Source organism: Manis javanica, chromosome 11, assembly GCF_040802235.1.
Source record: "Manis javanica isolate MJ-LG chromosome 11, MJ_LKY, whole genome shotgun sequence".
Taxonomy (NCBI): domain Eukaryota; kingdom Metazoa; phylum Chordata; class Mammalia; order Pholidota; family Manidae; genus Manis; species Manis javanica.
In genome coordinates, this window is record NC_133166.1 from 18,638,273 (window position 1) to 18,658,369 (window position 20,097).

The window sequence follows — 20,097 nt, forward strand, 5'->3', positions numbered from 1 at the left end:
GGGTCAGAAGGAAGCTGTATGGAGATGCGATTTTGAAATGTACTGGTGCAGGGAGTAGAACATCTTAAAATTCCTAAGCATAACAGCTTCTATGAGATCAGCTGCTGATAGCTCCTGAAGAAACTCTGCCTGAGAATATTTTGAATCACAGCATGCTTGGAAGTTTGACAAAAGAATTTTCAAAAAAAAAGGGGAGGGATTTTCATATTATTTATTGTATGGCACTTATCATATGCCAGGCACTGTTCTAAGGATTTTATGTACATTGACTTACCACCCACAAGAACCCTGTGAGGTGGCTACTGTTGCCATTTTGCAGATGTGGAAACTGAGGCTTGAAGAGAGGTTGAGTGGCTTACCCCAGGCCACTTAGCTATAAGTAGAAGAGCAGGCAGCCTCCCTTTGGAGCCTCTGCCCTTATCACTGGTTGTGCTGCCTTAAGGAGCCCTTATGTCATAACTTACCTGAATTAGGGAACCTGGCTTCTTTCAGTCCAATGTAGGACTCTTTGTCCTATTCTCCAGAGCAGGAAGCCTGCTCCCTCAAATTATCACCAGCTTTGGAAATGTTGCTGCTTCTAAGACTCAACAAATTAGAAAATTTTTCCTGGCTTGACACTTCTAGCCTCAAACCTGTTTCTCTTTTTCTCTGTCTTCCTGTATCATGTATATAATTTTTTATACATGTTACCTATTCATATGTGTACATGTTACAGAACTTAAATGTATGTTTGTATTCCTCATTGAGAGTATTTGACTAATGGGTAAGTAAAATAAAATAATAAAGAGCTTTTGGAATTAAACAGGAAGAATTTCCCACCTCGCTCAAAAAACACAATAATCTCCCTAAATAAAACTGTTGGTACTTAAATAAATATGAGAAGAATAAACTCAAGGCGCATGACTGAACTGGATAGCTATTAGTGTTGCTAGATGGTGAGCAATGGATTGACATTGGGCTTTGATGCACAGAGCAATTGTAACTGTTAGCTACCTACAAACCCTGGGCATTGGTATCTACTGGGCAGCAGTAGATATTGCCACCACTGGACATTTTCCCTTTGTGGACACCAGCCATTGTGAGGGCTTCCTTAATGGATGTTATGTACTGATTAATGTTAGATACCAATGGACATTTGCTCCCTGATGAACATCAGCCAACATGCAACATTGATGGGCAAGGCCCTATTAGCCTGCGATGACCTCTGTTGTCTTGGTGGGCATTAGGTTTGAGCAGAGGGTAGGCCTCTGTCACTCATATGCCTGAAAGTCTTGTCCAGAGAAACCTCCTTTCAGCTAGTTTGGAGGCAGTCGGTAGGTGCTAGTATCCACACCTCCATCTGCCTTCTCTGAGACCCTTCAGCCATGACAATCTGGAGAAATTGGGGGGTGGTTCAATAACACCCACGAAGGGCATTATCTTGGGTTTGAAAGAGTCTAATTGGCTCCTTGAGCTGCAGAGAGATTGGGTTACACACAATCCACATGGACTCCCCTGCCATCCTGACCAGCACTGGGTGTTTGCCCCTTCCTGCTCTGTAAATGGTAGGATCAAAGCACAGCTGGCTCCATGGGACCTAAGAAGGGTCTCTGCTTGGTTTAATGCTGTGCTCTTACCATCTTGAAGTTCTTAATCATTCTGAACAATTATTTTCATTTTATGCTGAGTCTCACAAACTACATAGCTGACTCTGAAGCACAGAATCCTGGCCACCTGCCATGTGACCTTAGGCTGTTTCTCTCTGGGCATGTCTGTGCATCTGTGAAATGGGGCCAGGAGGGGAAGGGCTTTGGTTTGATCTTTGGCTTCTCATGTTCTAGGATCTAAAATCAATGGTCTGATTGGAGATATTTAGAGCTGCCTAACATCTCCAGTTTATTTTCAACACAAAAATGAGTGGAATCCTGGTGGTTTTGGTTTCTCAGAGTAGCTCTGCCCTCTCAGACACATGGGATCTGCACAGCAGGCTCTGCCACTGAGGTGGAATGGGCAAGAATGAAAGACTCACCATCTGATGGATTAAGCCAGGCCCAGGCTGGTTTCCTCACCTATATGGTGACAATACTACCTGGGGCAGCTGTTGCGAGGAGGAAATGACAGCACGTACACCAAGCCCAAGGGACAGGGGACCCAGCAAATGGCAACTGTATTATTACTGGCATGCAAGGAGACATTTATGACCCAGCTTATGCCATGGCGGCAAACTGTGCCTTAGTTGTCTCACATCTCTAACACTCCACTGCCGTGAGCACTGAAGGCCTGTTCCACGCGAGGCACACAGTGAAGATCCTCTGGACTAGAGTACTGTTCCACACTTCTCCATCCTAAACCTCTAGGAAATTCTTCAGTTCCGAGGAAGTTACCAAAAAATGAGTCTAAGGCTAACGTTCTGTAGCCTATTTCATAATTCTACAGCTGAACGAGGGAGGAAACAAGCATTTATAGGGCGTCTGTTTTGTGCCAGGCCCTGCACTCGATTCTTTACCAAACTTAGTTCATTTACTCTCCAGGCAGTCCTGTGGAGGGAGATATTTTCATCCCCATTTTCCAGGCTCAGAGAGGTGTAGTGACTTGGCCAAAGTCACACAACTGGTTCATGATGAACCCAGGATTTTAACCCTCACCTATGAACTCCAGAATGGAATCTTTGCATTCATCTCTGTAATTCTGTTAAGTTTCTCATTCTTGGCCCCATGATTCCAAGAGGGAGAAGTGTGGCAGCATGAAGGTAGTATGGCTAGGGGAAGAAGCGGCTGGCCCCACAAACTGCAAATGGGCTGCACTTCGGGCCTGTAGGAGTCCAGGGCCTTGTTCTGGGACCTCTAGAACAGGGTGGGTCTGGCCATGCGCACCACTAGGTGGCACTGCGGGCTGGGAGCTTCTGGAGTGGCTGTCTGGGTGCGAGGCCTGCTGCCTCCATGGGCTTCTGCTATCCTTAAGGCATGCAGGCCAGGGCACCCTGCCTTCAGCACTGCTTTGCCCCCTATCTTTAAGACCCCTATGCTCTATGGCCTTCCCCAAGGACTCCTTCTTCAAGCAGGGCTGTAGGCTGGCCCAGCGCCCCAGGTGAAAGTCCATGGAATCCCTCTCCTACCCCTGCATTTGAAGCCTCCCTTGTCCAAGGGATTTTAGGAGGGTGGAGAACCAACTCGAGGACTGTGAGGACTGGGGTCTCACCCTGACCCCCACCCCCACACCTGTCTCTACCCCTTCCCATTCTGACCCTTCATTGCTCAGGGAGCCCAAGCCCTGGGAGGGGCCTAAGTTACACAATGGGCGAGCTCTCAGCCATACCTAACTGCTTATCCAGGACCCTTCCAAGCGCTAGCCCCCTCTGTCTGGGTCTAATTGTCCCCTCAGCTCTGTGGTGAGCCTTCTCCAGGAAGCCTTCCTACCACCATATGGCTCTCACTGTCCCCTGTGCTGCTCTTACATGCAGGCATCCTCCATGTGTCCTGTCCACTCCCATCACAGAAACGTAAGTCCCTGGGCACAGAGCAGGTATCAGGAAAAGCTTGTCACTGTTGGTGATGGTGACGGATATTGCTGCAGACCTCGGCCAGTTAGAAGAACCTGCTGACAGCAGAGCCATTCAGATGACTGGAAGTGACTTGCCTGTCCCTGGAAGTATCCAAACAGGAGTTAGGGTACTACAGCTGTCACAATGCCAAGAAGGAACCGAGTGCTGTCGGAGTTCAGAGGAGGTGAAAGGGGACCTCAGCGAAAGCTTCCGAGGACATGAAGCAGGAACTGGGTCTATTACAAGGAGGAGCTGAGAGGCAGGGTGAGGACAAGGTCCCAGAGAAACAGCCAGAGTCAAGGCAGAGATGTGCAAGGGCCTGCCAAGTTCATGGAGGTGAGGGGTGGCAGAGAGAGGGGAGGTAAGGAAGGTGAGTGGTGCAACCTGCTCCTGAGTAACTCCATCCCTCCTGTCATCTCACTCCCCAAATCATTGGCGGTTAATGGTTAATGCCCAGGGAAGGGTTTCTCTCGATTCATTCCTGTGACCCCAGGGCCCAGCCCAGGGAACATCAGTGGATGCTGGCTGAAAGATGGAAAGAGGGACTCTTTGTATAGTGTTTATTAAACCAAGGACCAATTAGGTGCTGGGTGGGGCTCGCGGCGAGGACAGAGCTCTCACTGTCCTGTGGGCGTCTCTTTGGGACAAGCCTCTGATGCTCACATGGCCACATATGGCTGGCTTCCACCCAACACCTCCTCCCTCAACACATTTCTGGGACACAATATTATAAAAGTGAACAAATGCAGTTTTTCTTCTTTTACAAAAGACACATTTCAATCCCCTGCCAGCAGGGGTGAGGGGGTGGTTGAAAGTGACAGTCCATTACAAAGACAACAACTTTTATAAAACTAATACTAAGGAAAGAGCCCAGGCTGGGAAGCTGAGATGTCACCCCTGTGGTGGAGCATAAAGATGGGTGGGGGCTACCCTGACTCCCTCTGTGCATTCTCAGCAGGATGAGGAGGGCTGTTGGACTCAAGGCCTGTGGGGGTTGAATCCAGGAGGCCTCTTGGAGCTCATGGCCAGATGGGGTTGCAGAAATGCCTTATCTTATTGGGGAGCATCTAGAGGCAGTACCTCAGGGCTCAGTGGGCACATTTCCAGTCTGGATGCTGGGAACCCCACCCCAAATGGGAAACTAGCAGGGCTGGAACTGGCATTCCTGAAGCTTCCAGAGGCTCCAAGGTTAACTCATTTAAGCCCATGCTATACAGCTGATTACTGGTCCAGCATCCCGCCTCTGTGGCCCCTGCCTGTCCTCCTGGGGGGTAACAGGGGAAGAGCATAAATGGCAGGATGGGAGAGCCCAGGAAGGGGAGAGGACGGCATGATTTACAGAAGACAGGAAAGTGCAAAGGGACCCAGCTAGGAGGACCCTGGGGGCCAGTCATGTCCCCAGTAGTACCTCAGATTAGCGATTTTTCCTTCTCTAGGCCTGTTTCCCCCTCTGTCACATGAGCAGTTACACTTGATTTTTTCTCCAGTCCCTTCTATAACTAGTTTTACCCAGGGTTCTAGGGGAAGAGAAAAAAATGCAGTGGGTCTCATGTGCCCAGAGCAAAGAAGGGACCACCTTGTAAAAGAAACCCATGCCCCTGAGTGACTAGGTGGTGGCCCAAGGGGACACTCAGCCGTGGACCTGACCTCTGCCTGGCAGTGAATCTCCCTCCACCTTCCTCCTGTCACAGGCCAGGTTGGCCCAGGCCCGAGGAAAGGCACTTTAGGAAACAAGTGGGGAAGGACAGCAGAGGACTGTTGTTTAATCTGGCATCAAAGACCCTCTGCTTATGGTTGGAAGGGCAACCTAGACAAAGGGGCAAGACTCTGCTCCTGGGTGTTGGTCGCAGGTCCAAAGCCTCTTCTCAGGCCCTTGGATCTCTCCTGATGCTGCTACCACATAGGCCTGAACAGTCCCCACTGGCACTGGCACACGGAAATATAAATTACCCAAGACCTGAGTAAGCCCAGGGCAGCAGTCTGTTATGTGGCCCTAGGCTACATCATTCGTCACAAAGTGTTGGGGCCCTTGACAGCCGATGCCCGCGTGTCTGCACAGTGCAGGGCCACCTTGGGGCTGGAGCCAGGCTGGCGGGGGTAAGCACCCTCCCGCACCAGACGCCGGCACAACACACCCTGGCCCACGCTCATACTCTGCAGCGCTGGGAGGTGGAAGAGCAGTATCTCAGGCAGGGGCATCAGGCCTGTGCCTGACAGGTCCAGCTCCTGCAGAGAGCCCAGGCCAGAGAACACCTCGGCCCCTGCCCACTGGAGCTTGGGGTTGCCTGACAAGTCCAAGACCTGCAGGCTCTGCAGCTCATGGAAGCCATAGGGTGCCAGCTTGGGGAGGCTCTGCAGACTGCCCAGCGACAGGTGTGTAAGTCCTGGCAGCCCCCTGAAGGCACCTGGGCTGATGGCAGTCAGCGGGTTTCCGTCCAGGTTCAGGTAGCGCAGGGGTAAGTCCCGGAGGTCCGGTATGGTGCGCAACTGGTTCCAGGCCAGGTTCAGGCTCTGAATGGGGGGTGTGGGCAGGCTGGCCAGCACGGGGTGTGGCATAAGGCGATGGATGAGGTTGTGGGAGAGGTCCACGTGCAGCGCCCTGCCCTGGCTGTGGGTAGTGAAGGCAGACACTGAGACCACGTGGAGCCGGTTGTGGCTAAGGTTCACGTCATTCAGGGGTGAGCTGGTGAAGCCCTTGGCTGGCAGAGCTGCCAGGCCATTGTGGCTGAGGTCGAGAGACTCCAGGTAGCGAAGGCGGGAGAAGGCGGTGGGTGAGATGCTGGTGAGCAGATTGTGACTGAGATCCAGGCCAGTCAGCGTGGTGTAGCCCGGCCCTGCCAGCACTGACTCATTCACCGTCTCCAGCCGGTTGGAGGACAAGTCCAGGTGGGCTGTGTCCAGAGGGATGGGCACGGGCATGATGTGGGGGCCCAGGCTGCTGCAGTCCACTCGTGTCAGGCTGAAGCTGTCAAAGAGGCCGAAGGTCTCCACTTCACACTGGCACCCGGGGAAGCACGGCCGGGTTGTCTGGGCAACGCTCACAGCCAGCAATAGCAGCAGGGGCCACGGCATGGTGGGGACTAGAAAGAGAGCCACAGGTGAGGGTTGGCAGCACGGACCCATTCCAGATGGTTCTATCCCACCACAAGCCATGTGCGGAGGCACAGCTGAAAGTTGCACCAGCCTCACACTCTTCCTGGAACGCTTCCCCTGAGCACTCCTCCTCAGATAACTCCTAGTCCCTGTTCCTCTCTGGCCTCAGTCTCCCCATCTGTACATTTGGTAGAGTGGATTTCAAATTGGAAGCAGCTGAACCCTTTCCTAGATAAGATAAGCAGATGAAAGTGGGCCTGTTCTGGCTGAAGGGAGGGTAGGAGCCTAGAGCCCTCCATGCCAGCCCACCATCCCTGCCATGGGTTGTAAGGAACCCAGGAGGAACCCCACTGGACTAGATGGATTTTGGTTGGCCTCTCCAGCTCTGAAGGTCTAGAGTCCATGAGCTGGCCTTGACCCAGGCCCTATAAGGGAGGGCTCACAGCTCAGGGGTTAGGGTTAGCGTGCTCCATTCACCTGTGCTGAGCATGTGCTATGTACTTGCTGGGTGCTGGGCACACTGCCTTACTGCCTGGTTTCACTTAACCCTCACAACCACAAAACTCTCAAGGCAACAATTTCTGTTGCCACTTTATGAACAGGGAACTGAGACATAGAAGGTTCAGAAAGTTATACATGGTCTCAATACGCAGGGACGGAACCAGGTGGAGTACAGAGCAGGCATGGCTCACTGTGGTGCTCTGGCTGTGGCGGAGCCAACCCTGAGACCCACACTTCAGCCTCCCAGACAGAGGCATCTCCCTGCAAGGGGGCCCTGCAGTGACTGTCTCCACCTCACCGCCTTCATGAGTGACAATGACTGAGCCCACAGTCCTAAGCCCCCTCACCTCATCTGCCTCCAGAGGCAGGATCCTTCATTCTAGTTGGGGACTGGGTGTCTAGACTCCCAGACAGGCTCTGGGGACAAGCCCCTTCCCCTTGCCTTGCCCCAGCTGACACAGCTATGACACCTCTTTGGCCCTTTCTTTAACCTTGCACAGGCAGCTGGGCTGGTTCCCCCATTATATAAACGAAGAAAGAGAGGCTCAGAGTGAAGAAGGGTTTTACCCTGAACTAGTAAAAAGCAGGGCAGGATTAGAGTGCAGGCCTGCTCAATTCCAGTTCCTGTTTTCATCTCCCATCTCTTGCAGGACTGGCAGGGTGGCCCACGGGGAGGCAGGGTCCAAGGGGGCTTTTCCCACTGATACATGCTAGGATGAAAGCCACTTCCCCTCCCCCGGCCTCAGTTTCCCTCCCTGCACAATTATAACTAGTGACAACACAGGAGTTGTCACTAGTGCTGGGCACAACATATGCAGTCACATTCAGTCCTCATACCCACTCACATCTTTCTGACCCAAAGCCTGTGTTCGTGCCCATTATGTGGCCACAGCCCGGGAGATGGAGGGCACCACACCTCACTTGACCAAGTCTTCATCCGGGATGGCCCTGCTCTGCACGCCGGCCTTGTCTCCCACTACCCACCTCTTCTCTAGGCTGGGGGTGGGTGCGGAGGGTGCAGCAGGATAGGATTACCAGCCCTACATGAAACTTGAAAGGGTAGCCACTCGATCTGCACTCTGGCTCTGTGCAGGGGCAGGGAGAAGTGGGGCTTTTCTCCCCGCTCCCCTGTGGGGGCCCCTCCTCCTCCACCCCTTTCTTCTGTAGAGTCCAATTTGAGGATTAAGCCAGGCCCAGGTGCATCCTGGGCTTGGTCCCAACTGAGGCAGGACAGAGTGTTCCAATATCTGGAACCAAAAGGAAAATATTAAGTTGCTTCAGGCTCCCTTTGTTCCCCAGGGTGAGCTTCTCACCGCAGGGGTTCATTACCACTTAGGGCCCCACCTTCTCCGCTAAGCCGATCTGCTCACACTCACCCTTCCTGGGGTTAAAACAAACACCATACACACACACAAAGGCCCCGAGATTACATTTTTGGTTCCCAAAGGTTATTATACAACATGCCTATTAAATGCCAAGTGGCCCCTCATGAGCTCCTGCTTATGTAACAGGCAGTGGGGACGCAGCCCAGATGCTCCCCCTCCAGAGACAGGGCCTCTTGCCAGCCCTCTCCAGGCCTCAGCCTTGTCCTATGTACCACAGGGCAGTAATTCTTGCCCTGACCTCATCATGTAAGTTGATTTGACTTTCACAGAAGTCCAAACTGTGAAGAACTGTGCACATATGCAGGGTGGCCATCACCAGGCCGCTGGAGCTATGGAACTGAGGCAGTGGTGATGTAAAGGGAGCAGGAGCATAGACTGAGACCCAGCTGGATGGCTGTGCTGGTGAATGCTCCCAGGGCACTCTGGGCAAGGTCCGTGCTCGGCCCTGCAGAGCAGCCACCCCTCCCTGGGTCCCTGTTCTGTGCCAGGCCTGGACACTTGCGATGGAAAGGGCTCACAGTGACAGTCAGAGCCAGTCCTCGCTCTGTGCTAGTGCCGGACACGTGTTCTCTCACACATCCTCAGCAACCCAAAGAGGTCAGCAGCCTTATGTCCACTTGGGTTTGGGGGGACAGGGCGAGTAAAGAAGGTGGCAGAGTCAGGAACTGAACTCAGGCCTTTGAAACCTCATAATTGGTCTGGTTCAAGAGGAGCATGCATTTCTGTGTGTTGCTGAGAAAAGAAGAGCTGAGCTCCCAAAGTCTCAGGGCCAAGGCCCAGCTGCCATTGACGGCTGTGATCAGGTAGATGTCTGTTTTTTAAACACTCATTGGTTCTGGGGTTTTCCTGAGGTCACAGCAAGAGCTCAGAGGCCTCTCAGGGGTGTCCCAGGCTGATGGGGAAAGAAAAGGGAGAGAACCCTGAGAGGCCTCACAACTTGGACCAGGAGGTGAGGGTGGGTAGTCTTTGAGAGTCAGTCAGTGCCCGTTCTGCTCAGAGGAAGTGTCCCCTTGGGGCAACATGAGGGATGCCTTTGTGTGAGCTGCCTAGGCATAGCACAACTGCTCCCAGCCCCAATGGAGGACAGCGCTTTCCCAGGAGACTGAGGGAAGGTAAGGAAAGCTCCTGCAGGGGGCACCGCCCTTCACAGTTCACAAAAGACCTTTGCTCAGAGAGGGCTATGGAGCAGGGTGTGCAATCCGCACGAGAGCGATGAGGAAGCTGAAGTCCAGAGGGATGGCAGGGACTGGTCCTCGGATCTCCAGTGAGTGGTGGCAGCCCGTGCACAGGCCCTGGCCCCTTGACTTCAGGCCTAGGGCTTTCCAGCCCCTCAGATGGCTGTTGAGCTCTCCTTAGGAGCCAATAAGAATAATGCCGAGGAGAGTCTGCAACCTCACAGATGGGGCTGATGCCATAATGGTAGATACCACGAGGCTAAGTCACCTGTCTAGGAAAATGATGACTGCATTAAAAAAAATCCAGATCTTAATTTTGGAAAGTCCAGAAGAAAATGCATCAACACATCAGTGATTTTTCTTTAGCTGGTACAACTTGGAGGGATTTAAACAGGTCTTAATCTCCTCCACCCCCCCACCATTTATATATACATAAAACACACTGAGCAACAGGAGCTCCTAATAAGAATACCTGGTGGCCATCTCTGCTTTCTCTGATCTTGGCTCGCCACAATCTCTGCTTTAGTTTCCCCATCTGTAAAATGGACATAGCCACCTCAGAGGAGACTGCGGTGGAGACAAAACAGTGGTAGAAGTCAGGCCCTAGCAGGGCTCCCAGCACGTGGTACGGTGCACTGCCGGCTGTCCTGCCTTTCTCCGTAGACAAGAGCAATGGGGTGGGGATCAGCGGGTGGGCCTGACCCCATCTCCCTCCCGCCTGCCTTCAGCAAGCATGTACAAAACACATCAAAACTCTTACTCTCCTGGAGAATAGTTCTTTCCTGGGAGGCCATACTATGCTGTTTCTCAACAGGGTTGCTAGATCTGGGAAAGGATGAGTAATGTGAGTTCCTCTTCACAAGAACCACCAGCCTCAGCTCTACAGTGAAGGCCTTGGACACCAACCTGCATTGTGAACCGGGCAAGTCACCACCTCTCTGGACTGGTTCCTTCAGCTGTGAATCTGGGAGGGTGGTGATGACCCCATCAGCCTCAGAGAGGATGTTTGTGAAGAGAGACAGAAGCTGAACACTCCTACAGAGAAACAAGGCCCCAGGTGGTGGAAGCCACATGCCGGAAAAACTGTGCCTTTTCCCTGTACCTAAAACCTTGCCCACTGTAGGCATAATTCATCAAACTCAGAGCCACTTCCTGGGGAATCTGCACAGGACCTCAGAGCTCTTCTCAATACGGACCTCTAGGAGGCCTCTACCCATTGATCAGAGGTGGCCCTTGAGATAGAAATGGTCATTCTGTGACCAATTCTCTGATGTGAAAGAGTTCCAAAACTGGAAACAGGAGTCACCTGCTAACCTGGGTAACTTTGGGAAGCAGACTTCCTCTCTCTCTCAGTCCATTTTCTCATGGAGACAACCACCCCTTCCTCCAACGGAGGACTGGAGATGGCAGTGCCAGGACATTGACAGCTGTGCAGTGGATGGCTGCCTGTCTCTCCAAGGTTACATGGTGGGAGTCCCCCCAGGAGGCTGGCCAAGGGCCACCCCACCCCCTTCACCACTCTGCAGGGGGCCAAAGGGGAGGTGGCAGGCAACTGTGCATGGGACACAGGTCAGGAGCCCCAGCCCCAGTCCCTGCTCTGCATGGCCTATTTACATCTTTGGACAAGTCCCCTTGCCTCTCTGAGCCTCAGTTTCTTCAGCTTCATAGTAAGAGGTTTAGTCTAGACAATCCAGCCCCAGCATTTCAGGATTTCAAAATTTATTAAAAGCATTTACTAAATTTCTACTAAATGCCAGGCACCGTGCTAGGCCATATGACACGTTTATCAGGATTGGGGTGGGGCGCCAGGGCCCCTCTCCTCATGGGGCTCACAGACCAGCAATTGTTACAAAGACCAATTCATAACACGATCATCAACCCCTGCCTGGGACCCAGGAGACCAGGACTCTAGTACTAGGTCTGCCACTATCCATGTGACCTTCGCAGTTTTCTTCATTTCTTTGAGCCTTAGTTGTCTGATCTGTTTAACAGTATCAACTCTGCCTCCTTCTGGGTCTGGGATCTACCCGCAGGAGAAAGGGAAAGGCCGACAGGTGGCCACCATGGAAGGCTGAGGGAGGAACAGGATCTTTGGCCCAAAACACATCACTTCTTTTCCAAATTCCAACCTGCAGTTAAGATACCCACTGAATAGCCAGGTTACAGACCACAGGGTGGGAGGGCAAGGGCTTGGAAACCGCTCCCCCCCGTGACCTGGGGGACAGAGCAAAAGGTCCTCTGGGCAGAGGCCATGAGTCATTTCTTGTTGGGCCCACTGTGCCTCTAAGAACAGTTTGTTGACAGCCTGTGAGGTCAGAAGAGTAACTGGAGTAAATGGTGTGGCTATTTACTAACAGGCTCCATGCAAGTCACACCACAGAGACCCCCAGGCCCTGCTAGGAGAGTCTCTAAAACAGATTTGGCCACATCACTCCCCTTCTCAAAAACCTCTTGACTTCACTTAACCTACAGAGAAAGTAAGTTCTCTCTGGCATGGAGGCATCTGCAAGGGATCCTCACCTTCCTCCCTCTCCTGGCTAGAGAAGTCAAACCCCCACCCCCATCTTGATTTGAACCCACAGTGATGGCCTCTGACCAGCTCTCTGCCTCTGCTCACACTTCCCTAAACTCAGGAACCCCGGGGCTGGAGAGCTGCCCCAGACAGGGGCAGTGGTGGCAGGGACACGGCAGAGTGGATGCAGGACCTGGGTCCTGATGCTTCACATGCTGTCAGCACTGCCTGCATCCACCGGGCCAGCCCTGGCCCCACCAGCGGAACAAGGCCTGTTCTGTCCACTCAGGCTCCTGCCCCCAACCCCCACTCCTGGCCCCTCTTCCTTGCTCCCTGGGCCTCACACCATACCATGGGCACACCTCCTTCAGACACAGGAGTCAGTTCTCTACCGTTATTTACCCGCCCAGTTCCTGACTTGAAGTGTGAGCAGCTCGAGGCAGTGACCCTGCCTTCTCCACCTGTTCACCCTTTCCCTGACCTGGGGCCGGAGCCAGGCCTGCTGGCACGGCAAACATTGCTAGACGAGTGAGGAGCCCAGCAGGTAAGTGTCAACAGGGCACTCAGGTGGGACACAGACCAGGTGTGAATCCAGCACTGTACCTGCTAGCCTCAGGCAAGGGTCCACCTTGTGGATTCTCAGTGTCCTCAACAGGGACAAGGCAGGGTTGGCAAAAGCAGAGAGGGACAGTGTGGGAAACACGCAGCTCATTATCTGCCACATGTTAAGTGCCTGATTCATGATAGACCGTGGTGGTTATGATTTTTAAGCTTCCTGAAGGCAATGATCATGTTATTCTCTTTGTTCCACCCACATAAATACCCAACACAGTGCCAGGCACCCAGCAGGTCAGTGCCTTCTTGTGCTAACATTCTCTGTCATTGTGCTTGTGTCTGTTGGCAAGGCTCCGATCTCTCTCCTCCTCTGAGAAGACCTCTCTGGTTACGGGTTCCAGCTCAGGCCCTCTTGGCGCCAGCTGCCTGCCCCTGGTGCCCCACCACAGCATCTCTAGCCCATGGATTTGCCAGCTGCTTCCCACAACTTCAAGAGGGAGCCTCTGGCATAGGGGGGTGGGCAGGGGGCTGAGCCTCAGGCTGGACGAGGGCCCTGCACCTGAGACAGGCCTTTGCCTCCACCAGCTGCTCAATGTTGAGCCTCCCACCCTGTTCCCCTCATCATGAGCTCACTTAAACTCATGCCAACGAAATCCCCAGGTGGAAATTCCATTAATGTCCTGCCTCCAACCACAGTCAGCTCTGAAAACGCAAGGCGAAAAGAATTTCATGGCCAAACTCCCAGAGCCTTGAGGGCCAACTCTCCCAAGAGAATCGCTCATGCTGCACATCTGTACAAGCATGTCAGCTCGCTGTGCACTTCCCCACTGCCATCTCATTCCTGCCTCCCTGCGGTCCTTCACTGGGGGTTACTACCCCTACTTTGCAGACAAGGAGCCTGACATTATTCAGCTGGTAGTAAAGGAACCCAAATCCCAATGTCTGAGCTCCAAACCCAATGTTCTTTACACCACTGTGTCTCAACTTACAAATGGGCACATGTAAGGATGACATCCAGAGCTGAACTGTGGTGAACTATACTTACATTTAGTTGTCTGTCCTCTCATGGGCAGGGATGGGGTAAGATTCATTTTTCCGTCCCTGGACCTAAGAACTGGGCCTGACACAGAGCAGCTACTATGTGAAGATCTCCTAGGCAGTTAGAACACTACCACATCAATAAAGGACACTTCTCAACCTTTCCAATGCCTTCTCAAATATTACCTGTTCAGTCGCCCTGCAAGATCAGCAAGTTGGGTGGCATTGTGTCTATTTTAGAGCTGCATAAATCGACCCAGACAGGTTTGGTGATCTGTCCAGTCACATAGCTGAGGAGGACAGGGAGTGGGCTTGGGGTCCAGGTGTACTTACACCCGGTGCTTAGCCTCCTCCATTCCAGGTACTAGTGGGCCTTGGGCTCAGTAATCTTGCCCATGCAAGATAATCTACAGGGAAATAGGCAAGGTTCCCTACCATTTACTCCTTCCAATGTAGCTTCTTCCAGAAGCTTTTCAGGTTCCCTTCGATGGGAGGCTGCCTGTGGGGACACATGGGGAAGAAGTGTGTTCTGGGCAGGCAGGCTGGGATCCATCACCACAATGCCTCACGCATTATGAGGCTTGCATGCGCCCCCACTCTTCTGAGTCTGAGACTTCATCTGTAATTGGTGAGAATCCCAGCATTGCTCCCAGGTCACTGGGATGATTACACAGGTCAAGTGAAGACTCAGCCCCGGCCAGGCACACACTGGTGCTCACTGCATGTGGGTTCCTGCCCCCTAATGGGTAAGTTCAGGGGCCAAGAAAGGGAAAGTTTCTGTGACACCAGCAGATCCAAAGGCAAGGCAGCAGCAGAGGATAGAGAAGACTCCAAAATGCATCCCCTGAGGCCTTGCCTTCTCTCCCAGTGCACCGCCAGGGCCCCACCTCGGCCCCAGGTGCTCCCCAGCCTCTACCAGAAAATTGGTAAGGGGGTTCGGAAAGGTTGCAGAGGCCAAAGCAGGCTGCAGTTGTGTCACCTGTGACAGAGGACAGGACAGCAGCTCCCCCTGGGCAGGTGTGTCTCTGTCTTCCCATGTCACTAACCATCCCAACCCCAAGCTGGGCAGTCACCTCACACTGCCCAGGTGGAGCTCAGGAGGCCTCCCAGCCTGGATTGCTGTACCAGCCTTGTTCCTGGCCACTGCCTCCAACTGCCAGCCTTGCTGGGCACCAGAGTACAATCCCAGCAGAAAACTAGGACCCCACCACTCCTCCCTGTTTAAAACCCACCACACAAAGACAGCTTGCTAGTCTGGGGGCTTATCTTGCTCCTAGGGCCCCACGCCTTTGCACAGGATATTCCCTCTGACAAAGATGACCAAGAGGCCCTCCTTTTCTTTGTCTACCATGCAAACTCCAATCATTCAATTCCAAAGACATCTCCTCTGTGAGGCCTTCCCAGTTGAACCTGCCTCTCATCCAGCAAAAGCTTACTCTTCCCCTCAGATCCTGTGGCCCCTGGGCCACCCCTGTTAAGGTACAGCTCTATGGTCTGTGGCCATCTGGATCTGGTTGTGTCCAGCTCCTCTCCTGTGTGGGACCAGGCCAGAGAAATGAAATGTCCTAGACAAAAAGCTTCCCTCCCCTGGCAAGGATAACAATTGGGCCAAGGCTGCAGGAGACTTAGGGCTTTGCCACATGGTGAAATCAAGTTTAGGACCATAGTTAAGTGCTGTCTCTGCCTGCCTTCTATTATCAGTGCAATCCGATCAATGTCTGCATAGTGTATGACAGACTACAAACCTCATCTCATTTTATTCAAAGCATGTGTAATTCATTATCCTATTTAACATTCACAACAGATCAGCAAGACTGGAATTAACTCTTCTCATTTGAAGGATGAGGAGAGAGGATCAGAGAGGTAAAGTTACTTGCCCAAGGCCACAGAGCTGGGAAGTTGTGGAGTGGGAGTAAAATCCAGGTCCTTCTGACTTTTAAGAGGCAGTTGGCTTCCAGATTGGTCTCCAGTCTCCAGCACTACCCATAAGCCAGAGCCTCATATACCTGCATAACCCCCCCACCCCCACACAGCACCTCTCCACTGCCTACAGGTGCAAATCCCAGCTCTAGGCCTGGCATTCAAGGCCCTCATATTTGGCCCCTGCCTTCTCTCCCAGCCTCAAGTGGAATTCCAATACCCCCTTCCCCACCACCTCGCATCTGACAGTCCACAATGTTGACCCTCTCTGTGCTGTTGTCAGAACACACAAAGCCATACAGCTTTGTTTCTTCTGTGCGAGACACTTCATACCTCCTGGGTGTATTCTCCTGGCCTCCCCAGGCTCCTGCATTCCAGCCCTCCCTTCCTGGGTAGCAGGGACTCCAGGCCCACCAAACTTCATCCCTCCCTAACTTCAAAGCCACTTCCCCTCCCCCTCCTTCGAAAGAGCAAATAGCGCCTGGGAATTGGTCGAGTCAGAATGGTGGGCTGTGTTAAACATCAAAGTGTTCTCAGGTTCTGGTTTCCCAACCAGTCAGCCAAAACAGGAAGGGATGAGATTGGCTGTCAACACCTCCATTTCCAGAAGGGAAACTGAGGCCCAGAGAGGGAAAGGCAAAGTGCCCACAGTTGCCTCCTTCCCAGATGAGTGGCCTGTGCCTCTCATTCACTTTAGCAGCGTCTGGTAAAGTTCTCCGTGAAAGGGCAGGGTCGGAGGTGGGGGTAAGGGAGAGAAGATGTTAGGGTTATCCTTGCAATTCCGGATCAAAGGCCCAACAGGCTCCCGCCCCCAGTCCTGCCGCTCAGGTCAGTGCTGGGCTCTGCAAGTCTGGACTTATAGGAAGCACAGAGCAGGCAGGAAGAATGGAAGAAGCTCCTTGAGTCACCTCCTCATCCTGGCCAAGTGTGGGCGGGCACTGCCCTTGCCCAGCGGGTTATCTTCACCGCACGCTCTGCGCAGAGAGGGAGTTCTCACCCTGGTCCATAACGTGGTACAGGGTGACAGCGACTCCGGGAGGCTGATCGACCTGGCCGGTGCCTCACTGCGGGCCAGTGGCCTTCCTATCCATAACCACTATGTGCAAAGGTTCCTACTTCCCGCAACCCAGCTCGGGGTCCTGGCGCCGGCACCGTGGGCAGGCCCGGATCCGAGAAGCCGTTACCTTGTCACCTACGGGACCGGAGGGCTGGTCCTCCCCACCCAGGGGGTGGGATGCAAACTTAAAGTGGATGTCAAAGCGGAGCGTGGGGCTGGAGCCGGCCTCTCCGCCGAGCAGACACGTCTCTCTCGGTCACATACTCTCTTTCTGAGAAGCGCGGGGCGGGTAACACCCGCTGCCCTCTCCCCTCCGCTCTTCAGCCCGGGGCCGGTGTCCCGAACCAGTCGCTTACCTCTGTCCTAGCTGGTTCAGCTAGGGTATCCGACACGCTCCGCCCAACTTTGGCTGGGGCCAGTCCCCAGGCGCTGCCGATCCCCCAACCCCCCACCAATTCTATCCCACCCCTCGCAGCGCTAAGGACCACACGAGGTGGAAAAGGGGCGGACTGCCAGCGCCCCCCGCTCGGGCTGCAGCGGGAGGACGAGGGTTTTGCCCAAGGAACCGGGAGAAAAGTTTGAAGCCAAGTAGGGGGCCGGTGGACAAGGCAGCGAGGAGTTGGGGCGGTGTCTGGCTCTCGGCGCGCACACACTCCCCGGACACCCAACCCAGACACGTCGACAGGGACAGACCACGTACGCGGACACATAACGATACGCCCACCAACAACCAAGCACGGGCCCACAAAACATGGACACAGGCGCGAAATGGACACGCAAAGTCACGGACACACAAAGGCGCAGGCAGAAGCTAGTCCTCGGACCGAAATCCACAAAGACCCGCAAACTCGCGATGCACGTGTCTGCACAAAGACCCCAGAGGCACCGGCCCACGCCCACGGCCCCGGCCAAAGCCTTTGTCTCCTGGAAGCCCTCTCCCCCTGGTCCAGCTACTCCACCCCGGCCGAGCCCCGGGCGCCCAGAGGCCGCTGTCGATGCCCTGAGTCCAGCAAAAGTTGAGGGGCGCAGGGTCCGCCCCTGCCTCCAGCGCCGTCCGCCCGCCGGATGGGGCAGCAAGGCTGGAGTTGGGGGCTCCGGACGTTCGCCGGCGGCGCGGACTCCCGCTCAGCCCGAAACCCGAACCTACCTAGAAGCCTGCGCCACAGCCGCCTCGGCACTCTCAGCCTGGCGGCCCAGCCACCGGCCCTCCGGCCGGCGCTTTTCTCAGCGCGGCGCGGCCCGCCCCCCGGTCCCCGCCCGCGGCTGGGCGCACCACCGCCTGCTCAGCGCCCAGTGGCGGATCGGGCTGGCAGCCGGCGACCTAGGGAGTGTCGCTAAAGTGCGGGCCTCTCCTGGCGCGGTCCCCGCCCCTCGCCCTCTCGCCGGGCCCGCGCCTAGGGTTCCTCCCTAGGGAGCGTCTCAAAAGTGCGCACGCAGCTCCCTCCCACTCCAGCCGGCCTCGCTGCTTCCTGCCACCGGGATCCCTGCCCCCCTCCCCCGGAGTGCCTGAGCCATCTCAGCAGATGGCCGCACGGTCGGGAACATCTGGAGGTCGCTGGAGTGTGTTTGTGTGTGTGTGTGTGGTGTTGGATTGGGTGGGCGAGGATTCCCTCTTCTCGAGGTCAGCCCTCTCCCCCCAGTTTTTTTTGGATGGGTGAAAGAGGTTCAGAGACGTTAACAAGAGGGAGACCAAGAATCTGAAGCAGAGGAAGACTGGCAGGAAGACTGGCTGAAAGATGAACCCGCAGAGAGGAGAGAGAGCTGGTTTTAAGCAGAAAAGCTGGCAGGAGAGGAGAGAAAGCAACAGACTTATTTTTTTCTGGAGGGAACCATGACTTCTGGTTGGATTTCTAAGACAGAAAACTGCCAGGGTGACTAGGCAGGAGTTTACATCTACTGCTCCCTCTGCAGCTCATCCTCTCTCACCCCTCTTTATTGTGTAAAGGGCAGGAAACCATCCAAAAAAACTTTTTAAAATGGGGGCTGAGGGAGAAATTGCCTGCCTGGTGGATGCATTCTCTACAAGAGTTTGTGGGGGGTGGGGGGTGGGGTGTTGTGAGTTTGAGTCTCACAGTCTACACACTCAGACAATGGGGGCCAGGTGAAGGAGGGTGCAGTTAGGCACCCCAGAGGCATCTGGCCAGGGGGTTGAAGGAGAGTTTGGTCTTAAACCCTGGACCTCCCAGAAGCTTCCTGCTGTGGACAGGGCCCCTGGGTGCAGAGACGGGGCAATGTTCCCCTTGCAATAGCCCAAATTTGCATACCCAGTCTTTTTGCTTCTCCTTTCCTTATTACTTTTTATTTTTAATTAAAAAAATAAATGTTGCTTGGGCTTGTGTGTGTCTGCCTGTCTGTCTGTCTGCCTGGGGAAGGAGGAAGGCAAGTTGGGAGAGGGGGATGGAGGAGGAGAAGCCAATACCCCAGGCCTCAGGGCAGCTAAATCATATCTGCTCCCCAGGGAACAAAGTGCTCCTGCAAGTTCCCCCCCCCATCCCCCCCTGCACTCAAAGTCTGTGTGTGGTCCTGGTGACTCTGCTCCACTGGCTGAGTGAGCTGAGACCTGAAGACCCTGCCAGTCAGAGAGGGGAGAGGAGAGGGGAGGGCTGGGAGCCCAGTCTTACCAGGGTAACACAGGGAGAGCTCCCATTCTCTCATCTCTGCCCACTGTCCTCCCCGTCAGAATCCCAGCTTCTAGAACTGGGAAGTCGGTGGGGCAGACCAGCTCAGACTTCTCATGAATCAGTCTTTGAAATTGTGCTAGACCTTTTTTGCAACTAGTCATCTATCTCCTCACAGTCAAGCTTAAAATAAATGGGCTGCTGAGATTCAATTCCGAGTACCTTAATCTGGGGCCCTCAGGAGGAGTCAGGGCCCTTCTGGAGCCACCTGGCTCCTGGAAGGGAGGGATAACCAAAGACCTGTTTGGTGAGGGCCCCACGTAAGCCTGAACAGGGTTCAGACTCCAGCCCTGCCACTTACTAGTTCTGGGTAATCTTAGACAAGTTGCCTAACCTCTCTGAGGTTCTGCAACTGTTGAAGAGGCTATTGTGAGGCGTAAAAGCAACAGTGAAGCATTAGTCTGGCTCTCCAGCTAAGCCCAGCAGGCCTGCGAGAGGAGGAGACAGGAATAGTTACCTGACCCTTCCAGCCCACCAACGGAGGAGGGGCTTTCTTTCAAAGCACTCCCATCTCTGCCCTAGCGGAGAGACTCTCACCCTTGCCTCCTTTGATGTGGAGCTGTTGGGTGAAGCTCAGGTCAGCATCTGAGAAATGGAGACGAATACTCAAAGTCCCAGGGAACTGGGGGATGCTAACTCCTACTGCGCTTTGTATGCAGCATT

At 54.0% G+C, this 20,097-nt stretch overlaps 2 protein-coding genes across 5 annotated transcripts in view; one reads left to right on the forward strand and one right to left on the reverse strand.

The window, feature by feature from the left end:
• The window catches only part of LOC108398545 (guanylate cyclase D-like), a 135,082-nt gene that overhangs the window by 24,280 nt on the left and 90,705 nt on the right, over nt 1–20,097 (forward strand). The gene's annotated exons all lie outside the window — the stretch shown is intronic.
• On the reverse strand, nt 4,067–18,729 carry TSKU (tsukushi, small leucine rich proteoglycan). 4 transcript variants are annotated; one of them, XM_017662633.3, is made up of 3 exons: nt 17,904–18,729; nt 10,147–10,241; nt 4,067–6,600 (listed from the first exon to the last, which is right to left on the reverse strand). In XM_017662633.3, exon 3 carries the CDS (start codon nt 6,590–6,592, stop codon nt 5,531–5,533), a length of 1,062 nt encoding a protein of 353 aa, XP_017518122.1. In that variant the 5' UTR covers nt 6,593–6,600; nt 10,147–10,241; nt 17,904–18,729; the 3' UTR covers nt 4,067–5,530. The 4 variants fall into 4 exon arrangements, with proteins under 4 accessions (XP_017518122.1, XP_017518123.1, XP_036866517.1 ...); XM_017662634.3 differs by lacking the exon at nt 10,147–10,241 and having other exon boundaries at nt 17,904–18,725; XM_037010622.2 differs by lacking the exons at nt 10,147–10,241; nt 17,904–18,729 and adding an exon at nt 17,113–17,873.

What these genes read in the sequence shown, in the direction of transcription:
- TSKU (XM_017662633.3), bottom strand. Translation starts at nt 6,592, where the DNA reads ATGCCGTGGCCCCTGCTGCTATTGCTGGCTGTGAGCGTTGCCCAGACA.